At 56.0% G+C, this 22501-nt stretch overlaps 1 protein-coding gene across 3 annotated transcripts; it reads left to right on the forward strand.

Moving 5' to 3' along the window:
- The first annotated feature begins 3149 nt into the window (after positions 1–3149).
- On the forward strand, positions 3150–22266 carry DENND2D (DENN domain containing 2D). 3 transcript variants are annotated; one of them, XM_080647640.1, is made up of 12 exons: positions 3150–3365; positions 8488–8663; positions 9454–9566; positions 10222–10291; positions 10906–10983; positions 12119–12259; positions 13429–13577; positions 16303–16480; positions 19818–19859; positions 20266–20350; positions 20679–20918; positions 21754–22266. In XM_080647640.1, exons 1-12 carry the CDS (start codon positions 3215–3217, stop codon positions 21828–21830), a joined length of 1500 nt encoding a protein of 499 aa, XP_080503766.1. In that variant the 5' UTR covers positions 3150–3214; the 3' UTR covers positions 21831–22266. The 3 variants fall into 3 exon arrangements, with proteins under 3 accessions (XP_080503766.1, XP_080503767.1, XP_080503768.1); XM_080647641.1 differs by lacking the exon at positions 3150–3365 and adding an exon at positions 3478–3769; XM_080647642.1 differs by lacking the exon at positions 3150–3365 and adding an exon at positions 3660–3769 and having other exon boundaries at positions 10222–10428.
- The last annotated feature ends 235 nt before the right edge of the window (positions 22267–22501 follow it).

A 22501-nucleotide genomic window follows, 5' to 3' on the forward strand; every position in this document is an offset into this window, starting at 1 on the left:
GTGTCAACACACAAATGAAAGATGGAAAAGTATGGGGAGGGAATATCTAGGAAGTCTCTCTACTTTCCATTCAATTTTTCCATAAACCTAAAATGGCTCTAAAACTTAGTCTGTTAATTTTTTTAAAGTAAGTAGAATTTTTGTAATTCATTTTCTCTCCCAGTGCTACCTCCTGGTGATGAGACTCCAGTCTTCGGGCTGGAATGCATTTCTCCTTCCTGTCCCTAAACTGCTCTGTGTCTCTCTTAATCCCAGCACCTCTATCATGTAATCTTTCCCAAATGTCAGGTCTGCCATGTCGCATTCGTTTTTGTGAGATCCTGTCAGTCTTCTGTTCAGACCTCCCAATGGCTTCCCATTCCAAGGGGGTTATATGTGCAGCAAAGCATGATCACACAGTGAACATGCGTATGTATCTTCCACCAGATTAAGAAATGGGACATTGCCAGCACCCAGAATCCCTAGGGTATCCTCTCAATTATAACTTTCCCTTTCCTCTCTAACACATATACTTGTTTTGCCTATTTTTGACTTCATAAAAATGGAAACTTACATTATGTACTCTCTTATGTCTGGCAGTTTTGCTCAATTATGTTTGTGTGAACTAGCCATATCATGTATGTAGCAGTGGTTTATTCACCTTTTACTGCTGTATGGTGCTCCATTGTCAGAATATGCCCAATCCATCCATTTCACTGTTTATAGACATTGGAGGCTATTTCTGGTTTGAAGCTACTTCAAATACACACTCATTCTTGTACATGGACACGTATTTTTTCATCATTTTTAAAGGAAGGAAGTAGTTTAGTTGGGACCACCATAAAATGAGTTGGGAAAGTTAAGGCACAATAATATCCAACCAATTGGACAAGTTCTAAACTTAACACAGAGATGCCTAAGACCCGTGTCAGCCAAGAGAAGGTCCTTGGGGAAGACACGTGCCCTTGCGTGCAGGACGACACGGAGAATAAGGAACAGAAACAAACCTTGTAATTAAGTACCAAATTGCAGAGGCCCAGAGTAGAGGCGACTTTTAGAATCTGATCTAAGACTAGACAGTTTAATACCAGGGCTGGATCCCTCGCTCCTGCTCACCCACAGTCTGGCAGGAGAGTCACCTGGAGGCCATGCACAGGAGTGGGGAGGGAGCTGTTGCTTTGGGGGTTATATCTATAGATCCTAGACATCTTTCTGCCAGTGTGTCTTCTTTCCTCCACCTCACACGCCTGAAACTGAGGCTAAAACTGCTGGGAAAAGAGCAACTTCAGAGGGACCCTTCCCATCCTACAGATGCTGATCCTGAGGAGGGAAGGGAGCCAGGGCCGTTCCCCGGGGAGCAAGTGGGGTTTATCAGATGCAGATTTTCCTGCCTGATGAGCGAAGTCTGGAAGCCAGCGAAGGTGGGAAGAGTGGAGGAGGAGCTGAAAGGTTGTACTGGAATTTGGGATTAGAAAACAGGGTGTGTAGACAGCTGCAACCATCATCATCATCATCATCATCATCACCATCCCTTAAATTTGTATCACATAAGAGTTTACAAAGAGCGTTCTGTTCCCTGACTTTCACATGTCATGGGGGCTGGGAGTGGCAGGACAGGGTTTGCTCCCATGTTGTTCATCTGCCCAGGAACACGCTGGATGATTTGTTTCTTTTTCTTTTCTATCCCACATATCATAAAATCATACAGCTCTTGCCTCCTTTTTTTTTTTTTTCAAATGCTCACCAGAGGATACGTTTATTGATTTTTAGAGAGAAGAAGGGAGAGAGAGAGAAAAAAACAAACATGGATATGAGAGAGAAACATCAATTGGTTGCCTCCCGTATGGCCTGGACCTGGGGATCGAACCCATAACCTAGGTATGTGCCCTGACCAGAAATCGAACCCTCAACCTTTTTGGTGCATGGAACAATGCTCCAACCGAGCCACCCTGAGCGACGGATGAATGGATTACTCTGACACAACGTTTGCTGTGAAAGAGAGGCTAAGGGACTGCCTGGCCAAAGAGACCAGGCAGCCACAATTGCCTGCCTCCTTAGGCTTTTATTGCAGTTTTATCTTTTAGACACAATCAGTAAGGTGAGTAAGCTTGGGAGGGCACATGCATTTGCATTGTCCTCTAGGCAAAGGCACCCAAAGATTAGGCATAAGGATTCCAGTAAAACCTGGGGTTCTGCATGTGCACAGATTTCTTTGGAAAGGTCAAGGAATAATTAGGGGCGCTGCCTTCCACACTCCCCTAAGTCTCCTCTAAGTCGGAATTCTGATAAACAGGGCCCACAGCCTTCCACACACTTTCCTTTTCTCAGAATGTCCTCCCTACAACTTTCCAACCAAGTCTCGTGTGCTCCCCAAGACTTTTTCATCTGACTTACTTCACTTAGCGTAATACTCTCCTGACCATCCCCGCTGTCATAAATGGCAAGATTTCATCTTCGTAGGGCTGAGCAGTATTCCATTGCATGCATATGCCACAGCTTCTTTATGCAATCATCCAATGAAGGAGAAGACAAACAAACAAACAAAAAAACAGACTCATAGATACAGATAACAGAATGGTGGTTACAAGAGGGGAAGGTGGGGGGGGGTTGGGGGGGGAGGAAGAGAGTAAAGAGGTCAAATATATGGTGATGGGAGGAGAGCAGACTTCTTGGGGTGGTGAGCACACAATCCTACCTAATAAAAGAGAAACATGCAAATTGACCATACCTCCGCTACACCCACAAGCCATGCCCACCAGCCAATCAGGAGTGAGTATGCAAATTAACCCAACCAAGATGGCGGTTAATTTGCATATCCAGGTGCAGAGCAAAGACTGAAGACAGTGTAGGAAGCCAAGTGCTTCAGAAGGGAGCAAAGCAAGCAGGGCAGCGGAGAAAGGAGGGAAGCAGGCAGGGTGGTAGAGGCTGCTGTAGGAAGCCCTATTCTTGCAGGAATAGGCCCAAGGAAGCCCTGTTCTTGCAGGAATCTTCCTGCAACGGGCCTCTAGTAGAGTATATGTAGACCTCGAATTATAAGGTTGCACATCTGAAATTTATATGCTATTATCCAATGTTACTCCAATCAATTAAAAACAAACAAAGCAGGCTGCTGAGAATGCGGGGTCAGGACCCAGGCCGTTGGGACCTCGTTCCCCTCGGTCCGTGGGGAAGTGGAAGTGGCGCTGAGCAAGGCGGGCACACTGTGCCCTGGCCCCGCGCGGGTAGGAGGACAAATATGGCAAAAGATCTGGACACGGCACTTGCAGAGGGAGAGACGGAGCGGTTGGAACGGTTCAGCCGAAGAGCTCCCCGCTTCTGGGGTCAGTGGGGAGCCGCCTGGAAGGTGCGCGGGTGCCCACGGGGCATTTCCCGCCCGAGCTGCGGAGGTAGGCACTGGCCTCTCCGGGACCCCGCGTTTGGGGACTGCGAGGTTGGGAAGGGCACGCTTCCCCAGGCGCCCCGCGGAGGGTGGGAGCGAGGTGGCGCCGCCCCGTCCGGACGCCTACGAGCGCCCTCTGTCACCCACGCACCCCGCGGGGCCCGGGCACAGCGGCCCGCCCAGGTGAGCGGAGGGTTGGGCCACGTCCGGAAGGTGTGACGCCCCGCCTCGCCCCGCCGGGGCAGGTCCCCGCGGCCTCCCCCCGCGTGAAAGTGAAAGTGTCGGCCCCGCGAGGTCCGCAGGGGGCGGGGCCGGCGCGGACCTGGGAGCGGGCGCCGGGCACCGGAGGGGCCATGGATGGACTCAGCCGCCGCCTCCGAGCCAGCCTGCGACTGAAGCGTGGCCGCGGGGGTTAGTGCCATGCCGGGCAGGGCGCGGGGCGCGGGCGCGGGGACAGCGCGGGGACGGGGCCAGGGCACTGGCTGACGGCGGCGGGGGCCGGGACGGGCTGCGCGGAGGGTCGGGTCGGCGTTGGGGAGCGGTCCGCCGCGCACTCGGGCGGGCTGGGCAGCTCAGGTGCGCAGGTGGGTGGACAGGGCCAGGTGCGGACAAGGTCGGAGGTCAGGGAGTTGCCAGGCCCCAGGGGGTGAAGGGGGAGGCGACAAGGCAGAGGAAACGGTGGTGGGGCCCCAGGGCCACGTGTCCTTCCAGCCAGGAAGCTTGTGGTGAAACCGCAGAGCACCCGGAGCGCCCTCCCGGGAGACCCCGCCTCAGCCCCGGTGCCCCCGCCCCGCCTCTGCGCCTCAAATAGCCACCGGCCAGGAAAACTGGTCTCCGCCGAAGTGCCACCCCCGCCCAAGGCCGTGCAGGGGCGGTGGAGAGTGTGGCCTGAAGCAGAGCTGGGGTGGCGCCTGCTCCGGGCTTCCTTAGCGTGAACCAGACAAGCCCCGCCTCCCGGAGCCCCTGGGCTGCGAAGTGGGAATCATTCCTCCGTGTTGTGGGGAGTCACGTTAGAGTCCGTGCTCCTTCCTTCTCAGCAGGGGCCCTGCGCTTGGGAAGAAAGGCGATTAGGAATTCATTCTTTTTTTTTTTTTTTCTCATTCATTCTGCAAACATTTATTGCCTCTTCCACTCGCCAGAACCCTCAGCTCCCCTGCCTACAGGTCCCGCTGTCCCAGTAGAAAGGAGCTCAGTGGACAGGGCAGCCCACCTCTCTAGCGCTGGCAAATCACAAGGTTGAGTGAAGGAAGCCACGGTCCCAAGTCCAACCCCCAGCACTGGGGAGACCTGGGGGTGAAATCAGTGCTCCTGCCATCACCCCTGCCCTCCACCCCACCCTGGCTGTTCTCCATAACCATGGGGTTCCAGGATCTGTCATTTCACCCCAGGGCAGAGAGGTCAGAGACCTCGGGTGGGGACAGAGGTCTGGAACCTGCAGTGGCCGGGCTGAGTGCAGGGTGGGGCTGCTGGCCTCTCTTCTCTGGTCTCCCTCAACCCGGAGACGTGGGTGTGGATGAAAGGGTGTGGATGCTCCCTGCAGCCTCAGGAGACATTCCGGTTGTTCCCAACCACCCTGGCCCCCCAGACAAGGTGAGGATCGTGCCCAGAGGAGCTTCCTGGCAGTTCAGGGGCTGGAAGACTAGCAGCCGGACCTCCTGTCCCGAGGCCTGGCACCTGTTGGGCCAGGAGAGTGTGTCCGCCTCATCTTGCCTGCCTGCCGTCTGGCCTCCACCTTCCCTGGGAGTTCCCCTCCCTGCAGGGCAGTTGTGTGGTAGGAGGGTGTGTGTGTACACACACACACACACACACACACACACACACACGGATGTGTCAATCATGCTGGTGGGAGGAGTGGCAGTGGGGGTGGTCCCGGGTTCGAGGCAGGTGAGCTAGAAGAGGAAGGGCCAGCTTTTTCAGATGCAGGTTTCAGAAACTCCCCTCACCTATATTCTAGTCGTTTCTGGGACTTTCCTCAGATGGCTGTGGGCGGAGCTTCCTGGTGGAGGAACAAGTGTAACCAGACTCCTGACTTCCTTAGAAAGGGTGGCTCCCTCCTCAATTAAAAATCCAGGATAATCATTCCTCTGGGGATTAAATGAGGTGACCTATATGACACGTGTGCGTCTGATGGATGTTCTCTCTCCGGCTGATAGGCCCCTTGGGAAGATAGGAGATGGCCATCTCTTCTGGGTTTCCTGGGCCTCAACCCCAAAGGTGTAGTCATGAGTTTTTTGCTTGAGTTTATGAGTTTTGCTGTTCTCTTGGCTCTCCTAAGAGAGCAGGAAGGAGTGGGCGGTAAACTGCAACTCAAACGATTTGAGGAAAGGAGTAATTTCCTCAGGTTCTGGAACGATCCGTGAAAAGATGTGGGTTCTCAAAGTCCGTGGCAAACGCGAGGCATCCCACTTTGGTGCGACGTTCTTTTTTTTTTTTTTTTTTAATATATTTTATTGATTTTTTACAGAGAGGAAGGGAGAGGGATAGAGAACTAGAAACATCGATGAGAGAGAAACATCGATCAGCTGCCTTCTGCACACCTCCTACTGGGGATGTGCCCGCAACCAAGGTACATGCCCTTGACCGGAATCGAACCTGGGACCTTTCAGTCCGCAGGCCGATGCTCTATCCACTGAGCCAAACTGGTCAGGGCGGTGCGACGTTCTGTGTGTGCTGCGTCCAGAGGGCAGGAGCATGGGCACAGAATTCTCACAGTCCCCACCCCCTACAGATTCTGTGCATAGTCTCTGGATTTCTTTGTGCCTCAGTTTCCCCATCTGCATCAGCAACATGCTTATTCCTCAGACAGATGGTGAGGATTGCACAACAACAAGTCTGTGCAGGTTGCGAGCAAGGAGTGGTGAGAGTGCTCAGTGATCTGGGTCACTGTTCTCACCATTACAGTGTGCGTCACATCCTTATTTACTGTGACGGGGGCTCTCCCCAGGAGTCATGGCTGGGCCACTGAGTATGGCTTCGACTCGTCCCACGAAAGCCAGGTTCAAAGCTCTCCTCTAATCCAGAACCCCCTCTCCTCCAGAGGGCTGCTCATTCCCCGCAGGAGTGGCAGACACTGGCATCAAACACTTTGGCCTCCTGGCTTCTGTTAGACGCAGCTTCCTGGCCAAAGTCCTTGTCTCTTACCTTGTGCATGTGCTTGCTCAGGGGTTTATGCAAGACTTGTAGGTGACTTATTGCTACCCTTTCTCTCTTTCCCAGCCCCCAGACACAGCCTCCAGACACCACGAGGGCCCCCGGAGCCAGTTGCTCTGCTTTTAGCTTAAGCAGAACCCTTGACCTGGCCCAACAGGGAAAAAAGACTGAGCAGGCCTGGCTGGTGTGGCTCAGTGGTTGAGCGTCGACCTCTGAACCAGGAAGTCACGGTTTGATTCCCGGTCAGGGCACATGCCCAGGTTGTGGACTTGATCCTCAATGTGAGGCATGCAGGAGGCAGCCTATCAATGATTCTCTCTCATCATTGATGTTTCTCTCTCTCTCCCCCTCTCCCTTCCTCTCTGAAATCAATAAAAAATATATTAAAATACAAAAGACTGAGCAGGAGTGGGGGTGGGGTGGAGTTCCCCCAGGTGCTTTCTACTATCACTGAGCGACCATCAGGCTGCTGAGGTAGCCAGTTCCCTCCTGTAGGCCAGGGAGAATGTCCTGAGTCAGCGCTTCCTATTTGCAAGAGGGATCCTTTGCTGGGACCCTGGAACAGGTCCCAGGGAGGTGTTGTGGGTGCGGGGGGTTGGGGGGGGATGCTCCAACGCAGATCTGGACCATCAGGAGCTCTGAGGCTCAGACAGACTTTGCTCTCTGCTCCACCAGCAGGAGAGGAGGCTTTTAGGTGCGTCTTGATGTCCAGGTTTTCCTCCTACTGGAAGAATTTCTCCTTTTAGATGTCACGGAACGTAGTGGCATGCTGGCTGTGGGGCGTGTTTGGTCCTGGAAGTTCCAGATGGCCTTGCAGGGGCTCGGGGCTGCTGTTGACCCAGTTGAGAAGTGAAAGGCCACAAATCAAAGTTCTGGGGATAAGAGGACCAGGAGTTCCCAGTGCCTGCAGCGGATGCTATCTCGCATTCTCCACTTTCCCCAGATTGTAAATAAGCCCATTGTACAGCCTCCGGCCCAGAAGTCAAAGCCCTGAGCCCAGAAGCAGCTGGGCCTTGGAGGTGTTTGCTTGCGACCTTTTGTCTCACCACACCCTGCGGCTCCTGGGAGGAGCTGAGATCTGAGCAGCCCTGCCAGGATGCTGCCTGTGTCAGTGCGGGCTTCCTCCCTCCTTCCTGGGTCCTGTCACAGCTGGCTTGCTCACCCATTGGGTGCCCAGAATGGAAACTGCTCTCCCTCGTCTGGGAGACAGCGTGGGGCCTGTCTGCCGAGCGCGGGGGGTCAGAAGCTGAAGCAGCAGCTCCCTCCTGGGACTTTCTGTAGCCAGTCGGTGTGGGCGAGGGCAGCGCTCCATGCCCCGCAGGCCCGGGACGATGGAAGGACCAGTGGCAGGCAGGATGCTCAGGCAGGTCCGCAAATGGCTGTCCCGAATCCGAGCAGGTCTGGACTGGATTACCCACTTCCTTTTTTTTTTCCACGGGTGATTCTCCTCTGTGGGGCTGTTTCTTCCTTGAAACACTTCTTTTTCTTCTTCCTTTTATATCTCGACCTCCTCCACCCATGTGACTGCGCTGGGAGGCTCCCCTGCTGGTTTTTAGAGCCTCTCATACCCCCTGGGGGGTTGGTGTGGTCACAGCCACATGGCCCTTGGGCCTCTTCTGATGCAGTGAGCACAGGTCTACCCAGGGCAAGTTTCAGGTGCTGCGCTGGGCACCCTGAGGGCAGGCAGCACCTGGGGCTCAGGGCCTCCCACGGGGCCTCCCCTGGACATTTCCTTGGCCTCCAAATCAGTGCTTTCTTTTCTCCCCTTGGCTCCGCGTGGTTGCACATCTCCCAGGGCAGGTGTGGAAACAACCCAGTTGGCTCTGATCCCATTCCAGGACCTTTGGGTGCTGGGCCGGCTCCGGGGACCTCGGCGTGGGCAGGGGGGGCCTTGCGGTGCCGAAGCTGCCTGGGGCCTCGCAGTCCCCACTTGGGGCATGGACCTGTGAGATCCAAGGGGGCCACGTGTCTGGTTTCAGGATCTGTCCAGGACAGTCCCGGCGAGGCTGCAAAGGAGCCGGAGAGGGCCCCGGAGCACTGCCTGGCCAGCTTTGCCGGAGGACAGCATTTCTTTGAATACCTCCTCGTGGTTTCCCTCAAAAGGAGGCGATCAGGGGAGGATTATGAGCCCACGATCACCTACCAGTTTCCCAAGGTAAGGACTGCAGGAGGGGGTGAGGGGGGGACAGAGGGAGGGTGTTTGAGAGGCAGTGGGGGGGTTGCCTCTCTCTCCCTCCCTGGCCTGGGCTGGCTCTCGTCTGGAGGGGCCCTGGGCTCGCCCGCTCTTGTTTCCTGTTATCACCCACAGAATCTAGGTCTGGCCTCTTTGTGAGGCGCTGACCTAGGCTCCTTAGCCGGGAAACTAGGCTAGTTCTTCCCTTCGGGGACCTCCTGGTTCTCCCAGATTCCATTCCAGTCACCCTTCTCTGTGGACAAGCTTACCTTCTGCCCGAGCTCCTCCCAGGCACCCCCGTGGGAAGGAGAGGGTGGGGCAGCCCGTGGTCACACAAACACACCGGGCTCCTCACTGCCCCTGCCCTGGGCCACAGAGATTCTCCTTAGCCCTGGAAGTGGGGCAGGTGAGCCGGCCGCTTCTCTTCTCCGAGGTGTTACCACTCGGACGTGGTCCTCGCAGGAAGCCCAGCGGTCTCAGGGCCCTTCTGTATTCAGGGTGGCCTGGCCCCCTTCCTGACTACCCGGATCCTAGCTCAGGTTCATGTAGACTTGGCCCAGGACGGACTGTTTTGGCCTTGGGGTCTATCCAGCCAGACCCAGGACAAAGTCCCTGTGTAGAGTGACAGGCAGCGGACCCCGTGCCATGGAAAAGCTTATCCGAAGACTATGTTAGAGCCTCCGAAGGAGCCCGTCCACCTGCCCGCCCCCTCCTGCCCTCTCCGGCTGCCCCTACGTGCACTATCAGCGCGTCTCCTTTCCTGTCCTTACAGCGGGAGAACCTGCTTCGGGGCCAACAGGAGGAGGAGGAACGGCTGCTCAGTGCCATCCCCTTGTTCTGCTTCCCGGATGGGAACGAGTGGGCCCCCCTCACTGAGTATCCCAGGTAACTGCCGGCCCTGAGACGGGGACTCTGGGATCGGGGCAGGAGGGCCAGTGTGAGCCTGGTGGTTCCTGTGGCCCCTCACCTGGCGTGTATGCCCATCTCTTACCAGCTTTCCTCCTGACGGGGAGGGGCTCAGTGGATTCATGCCTGGGGTCCCTTAAGACCAAGGTTGACCAGTTACCTCTGAGCAGAGAAGGGCAGGGTTCCCTCGTGCTGGGAGGGACGTCTCTGGGTTTTGACTCTGCCACTGGCAGCAGCTGCACTTAGAAGAAGGCCCGGGGACTCTAAGAAGGTGACGTAGCAATGTCCCTCCCAGCAGGAGCCCTGGGACTCGACTGTCTGAGTTCGAATTTTGGCTGTACCCTATGCGTTGAATGCCCTTGCATAAGAAACGCCCCCTCCGCCTCCGTTCCTTCAGCTTTAAAGTGGGGAGAACAGGCAAACCTACCTCAAAGGGCTGTCTTGAGAATTCCATGAGATGATGCCTTTGGAGGTTGACACCGATAAGCACTTAACCTTCCTGGTACTAGTACCACTCGCCTGACCGGTCAGCAGCTGCCGGGTCCTCCTCGTCCCCCTCGGCGCCCCCTGATGCTGCGCGCCTCCCCCTTTTACAGTCTGGTGGGCAAATGAGAGTCTCATCTCTCTTCCTCAGGGAGACCTTCTCCTTCGTGCTGACCAACGTGGATGGGAGCAGGAAGATTGGCTACTGCAGGCGCCTCCTGGTCTGTGCAGCTCAGAACTGTCCCCTCCTCTCTGCAGCCCGCTGGCTCCACCGCGGAGCTGGCTCAGGCCTCAGCTGCACAAGCCAGGCCCCTGGCAGTGGCGGCTGCAGAGAGCACGGCCCAGCACCCGCTGCCATGTTAGTGCCCTCTGCAGCCTGCACAGCAGGGACACGTGCCCGCCTCGCCCGCCTACCCAGGGGACTCCTGTGGGCCCTGCAGTGGTCTCTGCTCTCCCCACATCCCCGTCCGGGCCTCGGTGCCGTGGTCCCGGGAGCCCCCGGAGCGGAGACCAGGATTCGAACACCTGCTCTGGGCTCTCAGGATTCTCAGTGTTGTCTTCCCTCGCCATTCCCTCATCCCTGCAGCACGCTGGTCCCCTCTCTTTGCCGACCCCACCCCCATGATGGCAGTGCTTGCCTGTGAGCCCACCAGCCCCCTCACAGCCACTTTCTTTTGACTTTGGTGGTGCTCTGGCCTCCTTGCGCCTGTCCAGGCCTCCCTCCATCCGGCCCACCTTTCACCACGCGTCCCCCAGCCGCCAGCTCGTGCCCGTTGTCCCAGGGTGGGCGAAGGCCTGGGGGCTGCGGCACTGAAGGAGGCTCTTCCCCCCGCAGCCCACCGGCCGCGGCCCTCGGCTCCCCAAGGTGTACTGCATCATCAGCTGCATCGGCTGCTTCGGCCTGTTCTCCAAGGTAGGGCCGGGGTGGGACTGCTGGGCCTGCTGGGCCTGTTCTCCAAGGCAGGGCCGGAGCAGCATTCCTGGGCCTGTTCTGCTGCCGCTGCCCGGCTGCCTGCCCCCGCAGGTGCTCCCTCAGCCCTCAGGGAGTGTCTCCCTGTCAGCGGGGTCAGGCGAGGCCCAGGTGGGAGAACCGAGGCAGAGAGGGGCTTGGGCAGGACTTGATTTCACAGAAAAGTGAGAACTGAGCGCAAAGGACCGTCTCCCCTGCTGAGAGCCCATGGGTCCCACTCCTCCCACTCCGGTCAGGCCAGAAAGCAGCTGGAGGAACAGGGGAGGAGCCCAGGGGAGGAGTCGGGAGTTTTCCGTGTCTTTGTCAAATGCATATATGACCTGCACCTTCCTATGTCACGGTTGGTGTGAGGCTCAAGCGAGGTGATCTGCGAGAAAGGCGGAGCTCTAAAGAGATATGGAGGCGATTATTATGCAATGCCGGACTCCCTCCAGGGCCTTCCAGGGCAGCAGGGCGTTGAGGAGGCCAGGACTTCTGCTGGAGCTCGCTGAGAGCCACACTCCTGAGCTGGGATCAGAGGGGCCCTCAGAATGGAGGGGGCGGGTCTTGGTGGCCACGAAAGGGGCTCGGTGTGCTCTCCCCCAGCAGGCCCCTTGGAGGGTGAAGGCAGGGACTCTGTCAGCCTTGCTTGGGTGGAGCATGCATTCCTGGGGGACAGAGGCTGGCCCTGGCCCTGGGCAGTATCCAGCGAGAGTTGGGAGGCAGAGTGGTGCCCAAGAGGAACCAGCCTGTAGGCCCTCATTCCAGCCACCACGGTGAACGTGGTATCAAGTGGATGAGGAGTTTACCCTGCGATGACTCCCTGGGAAGGTAGCTTATGTTGAGGTTCGGAGAAGGGAGGCATATGGGTCGGTCGAGGGAGGATGAGAAGAAGAAGGCCAGGAGAAAGCGGTAGACTGGTCTGCGCCAGGGAGGAGAGAGGACCAGCAGGATGGGGGGGAGGGGCAGAAAAGACACGGGAAGATTGGCTGGACCAGCGCGGGACCCCACACCCGGGGTCTCTGCCTCACACACGGGGCCTCTGCCGCCCTCCCCGTTGCATCCCTTTGAGCCTCGCTCCCGGGTCCTTTTCCTGCAGATCCTGGACGAGGTGGAGAAGCGGCATCAGATCTCCATGGCCGTCATCTACCCGTTCATGCAGGGCCTCCGGGAGGCCGCCTTCCCCGCTCCCGGGAAGACCGTCACCCTCAAGAGCTTCATCCCCGACTCGGGCACCGAGGTGGGTGCAATAGGAGGTGAGACCCTCTCTGGCTGGAGGCGGCAGGCTTCTGTGGCACCGCTCCTCACAGCCCTTCATTCACTGGTTAACATGCAGACGCACTGAGCCAGGCAGGGGCTGGGTCTGGCTTGAATTATCGTCAGAGCTGAATATCAAACCCAAATTTTCCCATCCTCCCAACCGGCGGCTCGCAGGGCCTAGTCACTCACTATTCAAGCCACCAAGACTTTTATTTGTAATAAATAAGCCACGTAAGCTGAGGTTCCTGGTGCCAGATGGACTTTGCTCCCAGCCCCCAACCTATCTCTGGCCCCCACGCCCCACCCTCATCCTTGGGTGTCTGCGCTCTATCTCTACCTGACGCCTCCATCTGTCCATTTCTTATCACCCATCCCCGCCCCTGAGTCCCCACCCAGGCCACACGGGATGCCACTGTTTTGAGGTAGAACATTGTTTTAAGAATTCCAGCGCTGACCCCTGTTCCTCTGGGTAATCCCTGTCCCTCTGAACCTTGGCTTCTCCATATAAAATCAAGGGGCGGGCAGTGTGGGGGGAGGGGGGCTGGGCTTTGTCATTTGCTCAGAAAATAAGTAGGGAGTGCTTGCTGGGCCCCGAGCTGAACGATTTCCTGGCTATAAAGTGGTGAATAAAATGAACATGACCCCTGACCTCATGGAGACGGACGTTCAATAAGGAAACAGACAAATGTATAATTAAAAAATTGAATGATTTGATGAAGGGAAAAACCAGGATGCTACCAAGAAAGGATGGAGAGCACACGTTGCTTTAGGTGGCCAAGGAGAGCCTCTGAGACTGGGGGGAGGCGGGCAAGAAGGAAGGGAGGAGGGGGGTCCAGGGGGCCTCACCTGTGCAAGACGTCCAGCCAGAAAGAGCATGACATGCTTGGGGCACAGGAAGGAGGTGATGGGGGAAGCGGGCCAGGAGGTGGGTGGGCTCCATGAGGCTGACCAGGAGGCAGGAGATCGTGGGCCGTGCCAGGGATGACATCAGTGTTATCCCCGGGGCAGAGAGACACCACGGGTAGGTTTAGCGCGGGAGAGACAGGATGGGGTTCACTCCTGCGGGGACCGTGGAGGCTGGCAGAGGCCCAGTGTCCTGGGGTCTGCGTGAGGCTTCAGTGCGATGACACCCTCTCTGGTTTCCCCAAGTTCATCTCCCTGACGCGGCCCCTGGACTCCCACCTGGAACACGTGGACTTCAGTTCTCTGTTGCGCTGTCTCAGCTTTGAACAGATTCTTCAGATCTTCGCCTCCGCGGTGCTGGAGAGGAGGATCATCTTCCTGGCAGAAGGTCTCAGGTGGGTCCAGCCACTGAGCGGCTCAGCCGAACGGACTGGCATCCTCGGGTTCAAGGGAACAGCCGGAGGGTCCCCAGAGGAAGTCAGGCTGGAGGGCCCGTGTGCTCGCCCTCCTGCCTCCGGGTCTTGATCTGCACTAACCTGCGTCTGCCCTCCTACTTGGTTGCTTAGGCCTGAGGAGGCTTCTGACCGAGCTCAGAGAAGGCCAGGAAGTGTCCGGGGATGGCCCAGCGGGAGAGCGTTAGGGTGGATGCAGATATGACTCTGCTCTTGAAAGGCTCAGGGCAGGCCAAAACCGGTTTGGCTCAGTGGATAGAGCGTCGGCCTGCGGACTGAAGGGTCCCAGGTTCGATTCCGGTCAAGGGCATGTACCTTGGTTGCGGGCACATCCCCAGTGGGAGGTGTGCAGGAGGCAGCTGATCGATGTTTCTCTCTCATCGATGTTTCTAACTCTCTATCCCTCTCCCTTCCTCTCTGTAAAAAATCAATAAAATATATTTAAAAAAAAAAAAAAAGAAAGGCTCAGGGCAGGAAGGCACGCAGTGGTATGGAGGTCAAGGCCATCATCCTTAATGACAAGCACATCTATCCATTCACTCACTCATTCAACAGACGTGCATGTGTGAACTGTTTGTCGGATGCCAAGCATTCAGGAGGATACAGGCAAACGAGCCCTGGTCTTTGACCCGAAGGGGATGTAGAATTCTGTAGTGGGTGAAAGTGTAGGTTTTGAATCAGCAGAAAGAGGTTCAAGTCCTAGTCTTAGCTACGTGGTTCCCTTAAGTTAGCTTCTTAACTTCTTGAAGTCATGATCTTCTTATCCGTAAAATGGAGAAAGCGACTGTCTGACTCATAAGGTTATGGTGGGGATTAAATGAAATAGTTCACATTAGGCAGCTAGCACCCTGCCAGGCACAGTTTAGTAAGTGTGAGCTGTTATTCTTTAAAAAAAAAAAAATTATATATATATATATTGATTTCCGAGAGAAAGGGAGAGGAAAGAGAGAGAGAGAAACATCAATGAGGAGAGAAAATCGTTGATTGGCTGCTTCCCACACGCCCCCCCAGCCCCCCAAGGGGGATCGAGCCTGCAACCCGGGCATGTGCCCTGACTGGGAATCAAATCATAACCTCCTGGTTCATAGGTTGACACTCAACCACTGAGCCACGCTGGCCGAGCTGAGCTGTTATTCATAATAAAAAGTTCACAGTTGAGTATACCCCTGAGTGTTGTTGAGGCGGGGCATTGCCATGTCTTGGTCTCTACCTCTTAGGGCCTTTGAGTCTGAGAAAGACAAGGGGAGACATGACAGGATGGAGAAGGAAAAAAAAGAGCTGGCAGTTGGCCTTCTGTTCATGTCTGCGGAGGGAGAAAGCGGATGATACTGGCTGACAACTCTGGCTCTGTCTTTCAGGGAAGAGGAAGGAAAGGATGTTGGGGACCCAGCTCTTAGACCAGAGAGGGTCAGGTGGATGTCATGGCGCTCAGAGAAAAGGAAGCTCGGGCAGGGAGTGGGGTCTGTGGGTTGAGCATGCTATAAAAGTCAGTGTCAGCAGAAAGGCACTAGTTGTGAGCTAGTCCTTGAGGGAAGTGGTGTAACCCTTCACTTTGGAACCAGCTTTTCCCCGCTCAGCCCTGTAGGGAAAGAAGTTCCTGTGTGGCTGGAGCTGGGGTGCTGGCCTTTCCCCCTAAGATCGGAGCCTGGGAAGTGAACGTGACCGCATGGGTCAGCTGGCCGGACAGGGGCCAGGGCCAGGGCCAGGGCCAGCAGGACTTCCCTCTCGGGCGTTGACTTTCTCCAGGGAGATCCCACCTCTCCCCACTTCCTTCCCACACCATCTGTTAGATCCCGGAAACGCAGGGCTGGGGGGCGGTCGGCGGGAGGGGGGGGGCACTTCCAGTCAGCCTAGGCCTTGGCTAGCTCTCTGAGCCAAGTCTCTCATGGGGAATGCTGGTTGATACCAAGAACTGGAACAGGGTTTCTGCATCCATGTTTTTATTGGCTTCGGTGTGGGGGGGCAATAGGAGAAATGAGGAGCCTGAAAGCCAGTGGGGAGCAGAGAAGAGGGAGAGTGGGCTGTGTGTTTGAGTGAGTGGCCAGGAGTTGGCCCCGTGCTGTGACCAGGCAGTGCTTACCCAGGGAGTGCTTCGTAGGAAAGGGCAGAGCCCCTCTGCGGGACTTTCCGGAAGGAATTGCTGGGCGAGATTCCGGGAATCTAGGAATTTCCCAGGCAGACTCAGGCACCAACCTGGAGCGGCCGAGGGAGCTGGAGAGGGAAGGCCTGGGACGGCTGGAGAGATGCGAGAGGAAACAGGCCTCGCCTCCCTGCTGCCCGGGGTTTACTCGTCTGCCTCCTTAGCTGCACGGGGAGTGCCTTAGAAGCAGGGCCATGTCTCCCAGGTCCTGGCACCCACATATTTAGGACTGTGCTGAGCACAGAGAAGGGGCTCAATCCAGGGAAGGCGTTTCTCCCCGCTCCGCTCCTTAGAGCCGCTTTTAGTGCTGAGAAGTCTAATGACGAATAAAGGCCCAATGCAGGCCCATCCTGGAGAGGAGCCCGCGCCTCCTCCGCCCCCGCCCCTCGCCTCCCAGCTGTGAGGAGTCACAGGGAGCAGCGTGGCTCCCGGCCTGCTGCACCTGCTGTGGGTGGTGGGCAGCGTGGGGGTGCCAGGGGTGGGGCGCAGGGAGGCCCCTCTAACTCTCGTCTCTGTCGCTGTCCCCAGCACCCTGTCGCAGTGTATCCACGCTGCTGCTGCGCTGCTCTACCCCTTCAGCTGGGCGCACACCTACATCCCCGTGGTCCCCGAGAGCCTTCTGGCCACTGTCTGCTGCCCCACGCCCTTCATGGTGGGAGTGCAAATGCGCTTTCTGCAGGACGTTCTGGACAGCCCCATGGAAGAGGTAGGACCAGCACGAAGAAGCTGTGACTCGGGGCCGGGCAGACCTGGAGTTGGATCCCAGCTCTGCTCCTCGGGGCTGTGTGATTTGGGGCAAGTTGCTTCACCTGGTTAAGCCTGAGCTGCTGCTTTTGTAAAACGGGGGTGACAGCGTTCGGTGCCTTGGATTGCAGGGGAAATCACCTGCGTAAAGCTCCCCGCCTGAGGCCTGACACATAGTTGATGCTCCATAAGCATCAGCTCTCTGCTCCTGAGCGATTTCCCGATGGGCGTCAAGCACGTAGCTTATTGAGGGGCCATCTGACTGTCCTGGGCCAGCTGGCCCCCTGGGCGGGCTCTGGGTGTCCCCTGCCCCATCTGAATGGAGAAGCATAGCTGGTTTTTACAGCACACGGCCCACTGGAGTTCCCTCACATTCCTTGGACATGAGCTCACTAATGCAGCCCCGCTGAGAGCGGAATCCTGAACATGCAGATCTTTGGAGCAGGAGTTGTCTTTCTGAGTGGCTGAGAGGTCAGTTGGCAATCAGGATAGAGCCCCTCTATGTTGTCAGTGCCCCCCAAACGGGCATTCATAGCATGCATCCATCTCCCGTGTTGGAAGGACAACTCAGAACATGTGTCCTGCTTGGAGCTGTCAGGAGGAAGTTTCAGGGAGAGCATGTTACTCACCTCAAGAGAGAAGAGCTACTTTGCGGGGAGGTGGGGGGTGTCTGCACTGCCTAACCTTGACTCTGTGCAGACAAAGGGCCAGCCACGGGGAGAGGCTAGAAGTAAGTTGCTCGAGAGGCCTGGAACCAGCCCTAACGGAGGACATCCCCATTTGCATGACATAACAGAAGTCCAGAGAACTCAGTGCGCATTTCCGAGGCCACACAGGCAACGCCGGGACGGGACGTAGCACAGGGAGCGGCACCCAAGCCCCTCTTCCACTGAGTGTTGCTGGGGAGGAGAGACATGCTTTCCTTCCTTGCTTCCTGGCCCTCCCAGCCCTTCTCAGAAGTGCTGAGTACACACGCCCTTTGAACGAGCCTTTGCCTTGTGACTAACTGGGACAGAGGATCAGCCCGTGTTTAGCAATAAGACTTCAATGTCCCAATACCACCAGTTATGAAACTTCCTGACGCCGCAGCCCCGCTTCTCAGAAGCTGAGGCTCCTCCCCGGGACGGCCCGGCAGGAAGACATCCCAGGGCCTGGGCCTGTTTTCCGCCTCAGCAGCTGCCCTGTGAAATGGGCAGGGGCGACTGCGGGTGTGGGGGGGTCAGGGAGCAAGCTCTCTGGAAGGGATTGTTTGACAGTAATACACCCAAATACTAGGAAGATTTTGGGGGATGACTTCACAGAAACGTTCTTCACCCACAACCTTAGCTCCCAACCCCCCAAACAAACAGCCCTCCCTGAGTGAAGGCACCTGAGCCCATGTACACCGTGGTTTCAGGCCCGGACTAGTTCAACTTTTCTCCCTTGAGGACGGGTAATTACAGTGCCGGCTCTGTCTCCTGGCACACTTGCCAGCCCCTCTTTTTCCTTTGTGTTGGAAGAAGGGAGCGCGGAGGGATTGTGCACCCCATTGTCATGAGCAAACTGAAAAGAGGAGCCCAGTAGGCATTTCAGTGACCAGCAGGTGTGGGGGAGGGGGTCATGGCAAACTGGTGGGCCCGCGCCCAGCCCAAATGGGGCAGCCACACTCAGTTCTCTCTGAATGTTGCCCTTCAGAAATGAGAACCAGTGTTAGACTTCCTGGCTTTTTAAAAAATACATTTTCAATTGGTTTTTAGAGAAAGAGGATGGGAGCGGGAAAGAGAGAAACATCGACGTGAGAGTGAAATATCGATTGACGCTGAAACCGGCTTGGCTCAGTGGATAGAGCGTCAGCCTGCAGACTGAAGGGTCCCGGGTTCGATTCCGGTCAAGGGCATGTACCTTGGTTGCGGGCACATCCCCAGTAGGAGGTGTGCAGGAGGCAGCTGATAGATGTTTCTCTCTCATCGATGTTTCTGGCTCTCTATCCCTCTCCCTTCCTCTCTGTAAAATATCAATAAAATATATATTAAAAAAAAAAAAAAAAGAAATATCGATTGACTGCCTCCTGTGCGCTCCCTAATGGGCATCGAGAGCCCAAACCCAGGCGTGTGCACCGACCAGGAATCTAACCGGCAACCTTTCGGTGCACGGGATGATGCCCAACCACCTGAGCCACACTGGCCAGGGCATAGACTCCCTGACTTTTGAGGAGAAGCCCCCAATCCAAATTTTATGTGAAATGTTCCAATGTAAACATTGGACATGAATTCAATTATTTGAGAATGCTCTGAGGATCAAAGAAACAGATCTGCAGGTGGGAATCCAACCAGTGGGATGTCTGTTTGTGTTGTCTAGATCCGTGGTCGGGAAACTGCGGCTCGCGAGCCACATGCAGCTCTTTGGCCCCTTGAGTGTGGCTCTTCCACAAAATACCACGGCCTGGGCGAGTCTATTTTGAAGAAGTGGCGTTAGAAGAAGTTTAAGTTTAAAAAATGTGACTCTCAAAAGAAATTTCAATCGTTGTACTGTTGATATTTGGCTCTGTTGACTAATGAGTTTGCCGACCACTGGGCTAGGTGGAAGGCCCCTCAGGCAAGTGATGGAGCTGGTACCAGAGCTCAGGGCCCCCGAATTCCAGGCCCCCTAGTTCCAGCCCCGTGCTTGTCTCACCTGCAGCCTGCAGACACGTGGTCTCCTAACTGCCTTTCCTTCCCTCTTCCCGTTGACCCTGCGCTCATTTCCTTCTCTTGCCATTTCCCAAAGCTCCGAGGGAGTTTCTAGGCTGTTGCAAGAATGGAGAGGTGACCAGAGGGAGGGAGCTGAAGGCGAGTGTGGGGAGCGGGGTGCGTCCTGAGGCCAGGGCACTGGAGGCGTGGCCTCTGGCTCTGCTATTTGTTAGCAGTAGGACCTCAGGCAGCCTCTGTGAGTTGGGTTAGTACAGTACATGCCTCCACAGGACTGTTGGGAGGATTACATGCGATAAATGTGCAAAGCACTTACCTTGTTCTCCAGGTTCCACATTTAGAAGCAGTTAGTCTACTCAGGGCTTCAGGAAGGGAGTGACTAGCCATGATTTCCTCACCTTGTCTTCCCCTTCGACCTCCGCTCTCTCCCCTCCCTCTTCCTAGACCCTCACACCTTTTCCCCAGGAAAGGGACTGAGGTTTCCACACGGGAATGGGGAGACAGGAGTGTCCGACCGAAAACGAGCATTGAAGATGCCGATTTGCCTGCTTCTTGGGCTGAAAGGGAGGTGGCGGGGCCTCCTGAGGTGTGTGATTGCCGGGAAGAGATAAAGCCATTCTGTGTTTATTGCAGGTCCTGCTGGTGAATCTTTGTGAAGGAACCTTCTTAATGTCAGTGAGTATCTGGGTTCAGACCCCCTGCAGGCCCTCCACCAACTCAGTCATTCCAGTCTCATCCATGCTCCACTTGTTTCAGCTTAAGTACTTTTGTTGAGCGAGAACCCCCGCTAAGAAGACCTCTCCCCTCTCAAGGGGCCCATGACAGACGAAAATCACAGATGACTGACCTCAGGGCAAGGCAATCAGTGTTCGTGCCTTAGAGCAGGGGCATCAACCAGGAAGCACAGGGGTGGAGAGGAGACTTGCTAACGTTGAGTCCAGCTGAAGACCAAGAAATGGCTTCTGTTGTTTCTCTCCTATGTGGCCGATTATTAATCTGGGGGTGAGTGGGGGTGTAGACACACCCTCCTCTCTGCCAGCACCCCACTTCACACCTCCTCCCCGACTCTGTCCTCGACTAGGTGGGTGATGAAAAAGACATCCTACCTCCCAAGCTTCAGGAAGACATCTTGGAGTCTCTCAGTCAGGGGATCGATGAGCAACAGAGTAAGTCCTAGGCCCCTCTCATTCTGGGGTTCTCCAAGGCCCCCGAGGGCACGATTCCCAGCCATCCCCTTCCAGAACTAAAATGAACCTGCTCAGCAGGCCTGGGTCAGTCCCAGAGGCCTGGATCCAGCGCAAGTCGGAGACTTTATTCTTCCTTAGCAATGGCAGAGAACCCATACCCAGCCTCCCACCTTAAAGAGTCCATTATGAGCCCCGCCCCGCCCCCACCCCGGAGCACTCAGCCTGCAGGGACAGCCCCTTAAAGATAAAGGTGGGCAGTTTCATCCTTTTGCTGCTACCTGAGCAGGTGTCTCCGTGTCCCCCGCAGCTCCAGAACAAATCAACGAGCACGTTTCAGGCCCTTTCGTGCAGTTCTTTGTCAAGACCGTGGGCCACTACGCTTCCTATATCAGGTGGGAGGCAAACGGGCAAGGCCGCTTCCAAGAACGGGCCTTCTACAAGGCTCTGACCTCCAAGGCCAACCGCCGATTCGTGAAGAAGTTTGTGAAGACACAGCTCTTCTCGCTTTTCATCCAGGAAGCCGAGAAGAGCAAGAACCCGCCTGCAGGTGCGCAGCGAGCGCCTCTGTCCCCTAGGCCTGCAGGGTCACTGCGGCCCGGCTGGGGTTGAGGAGGGGAGGAAAGGGCACTTCCCTCCGGAGGCCCCAGGACAGCTGGGATCTTGTGGCTCTGCTCATGAGGGGCAGGAGGCCCTTTGCTCTTTGAGTCTGGAGCTAATTATTCTCTGTAGGTCCCTTTGCGGGGGCTAGTGGAGCACTGGACCTCCAGAGGCCTGTGAGGGTGTGGGAATTCCCCATCGAGAATGTGGGTATAGTGGGGATATGGGAGCAGACAGAAGGGATTTTTTTTCCCTTTTTAAATTTTTTAAAATTGATTTTATTTTATTTTTTTAAAATATATTTTATTGATTTTTTACAGAGAGGAAGGGAGAGGGATAGAGAGCCAGAAACATCGATGAGAGAGAAACATCGATCAGCTGCCTCCTGCACACCTCCTACTGGGGATGTGCCTGCAACCAAGGTACATGCCCTTGACCGGAATCGAACCTGGGACCCTTCAGTCCGCAGGCCGACGCTCCATCCACTGAGCCAAACCGGTTAGAGCTTTAAATTGATTTTAGAGAGGAAGGGAAAGGGAGAGAAACATCCGTGATGAGAATCATAGATCGGCTGCCTCCTGCACACCCCTCACTGGGGATGGAGCTCACAGCCGGGACATGTGCCCTGACCGGCAATCGAACCGTGACCTCCCGGTTCATAGGTTGCCGCTCAACCACTGAGCCACGCCAACCTGGTCAGAAAGGGTATTTCTGACCCTCATCCCTGAGCTCATCTGTCTGCCCAGCCAGATTACATCCTCTAACACCTGCTTCTGAACCCACAGGCTATTTCCAACGGAAAATACGTGACTATGAAGAACAGAAGAAACAGAAGAAATCAAGGGGAAAGTCTGTGAAATAGGAACTGTGGTGAACGGGAGTGACTAGACCTACAGGCCAGTTGTGGACTTTGGCCCCTGTCAACATGGCAGGGTCGGCGAAAGCTCTCAGCTCCGGCACCCACAGTCTTCTCCTGAGTCCTGGGAACCAGGTCTTGCTTCGAGCTGGTGTCTCGGAGTTTGGGATCCCTGGAATCTGCTTTCTCAAGGCTTCGGAAGGCTCTGGCCTCTGTGCTCAGAGCAGGGCTCACCTTGTGCAGGGGGGACACAGAGCGGAACAGGAGCACAGGTGTCATAGAGACGTAGGAGTTGCTGGAACCGGCCCGTCCCAGGAACCACTATTACAAAATCCTCCGGAGAAAGCAGCTGCGGCCCGAAGGCTCCGGCTCTCCACGTAAAAAGGTCTGTGGACACGCGAGGATAAGAATAAAATGAACACTTCCTGTGGTTTCTATGTGTATCTTTGACTTCCACTCTTGGGGGAGGAGCAAAAAGACAGGAATAGATGTGAGAATAAACTTGACCACAAGTGGGGGACCTGGTGCTGGCCCAGAACTGGGGCTGTGCTGGTGGCTAAGTCCTAGGGGTCAGCAGCTCCACCTGCAGGAGGGGTCAGGGGCACAGGTGCATCAGCAACAGCACTGGGACGGGGCAGGAGTGCTTTCCAGGTTCCTGGGAGGAAGGGCTGTGAGCC

Source organism: Plecotus auritus (genome assembly GCF_963455305.1).
Source record: "Plecotus auritus genome assembly, chromosome: 12".
In the NCBI taxonomy this organism is placed as follows: Eukaryota; Metazoa; Chordata; class Mammalia; order Chiroptera; family Vespertilionidae; genus Plecotus; species Plecotus auritus.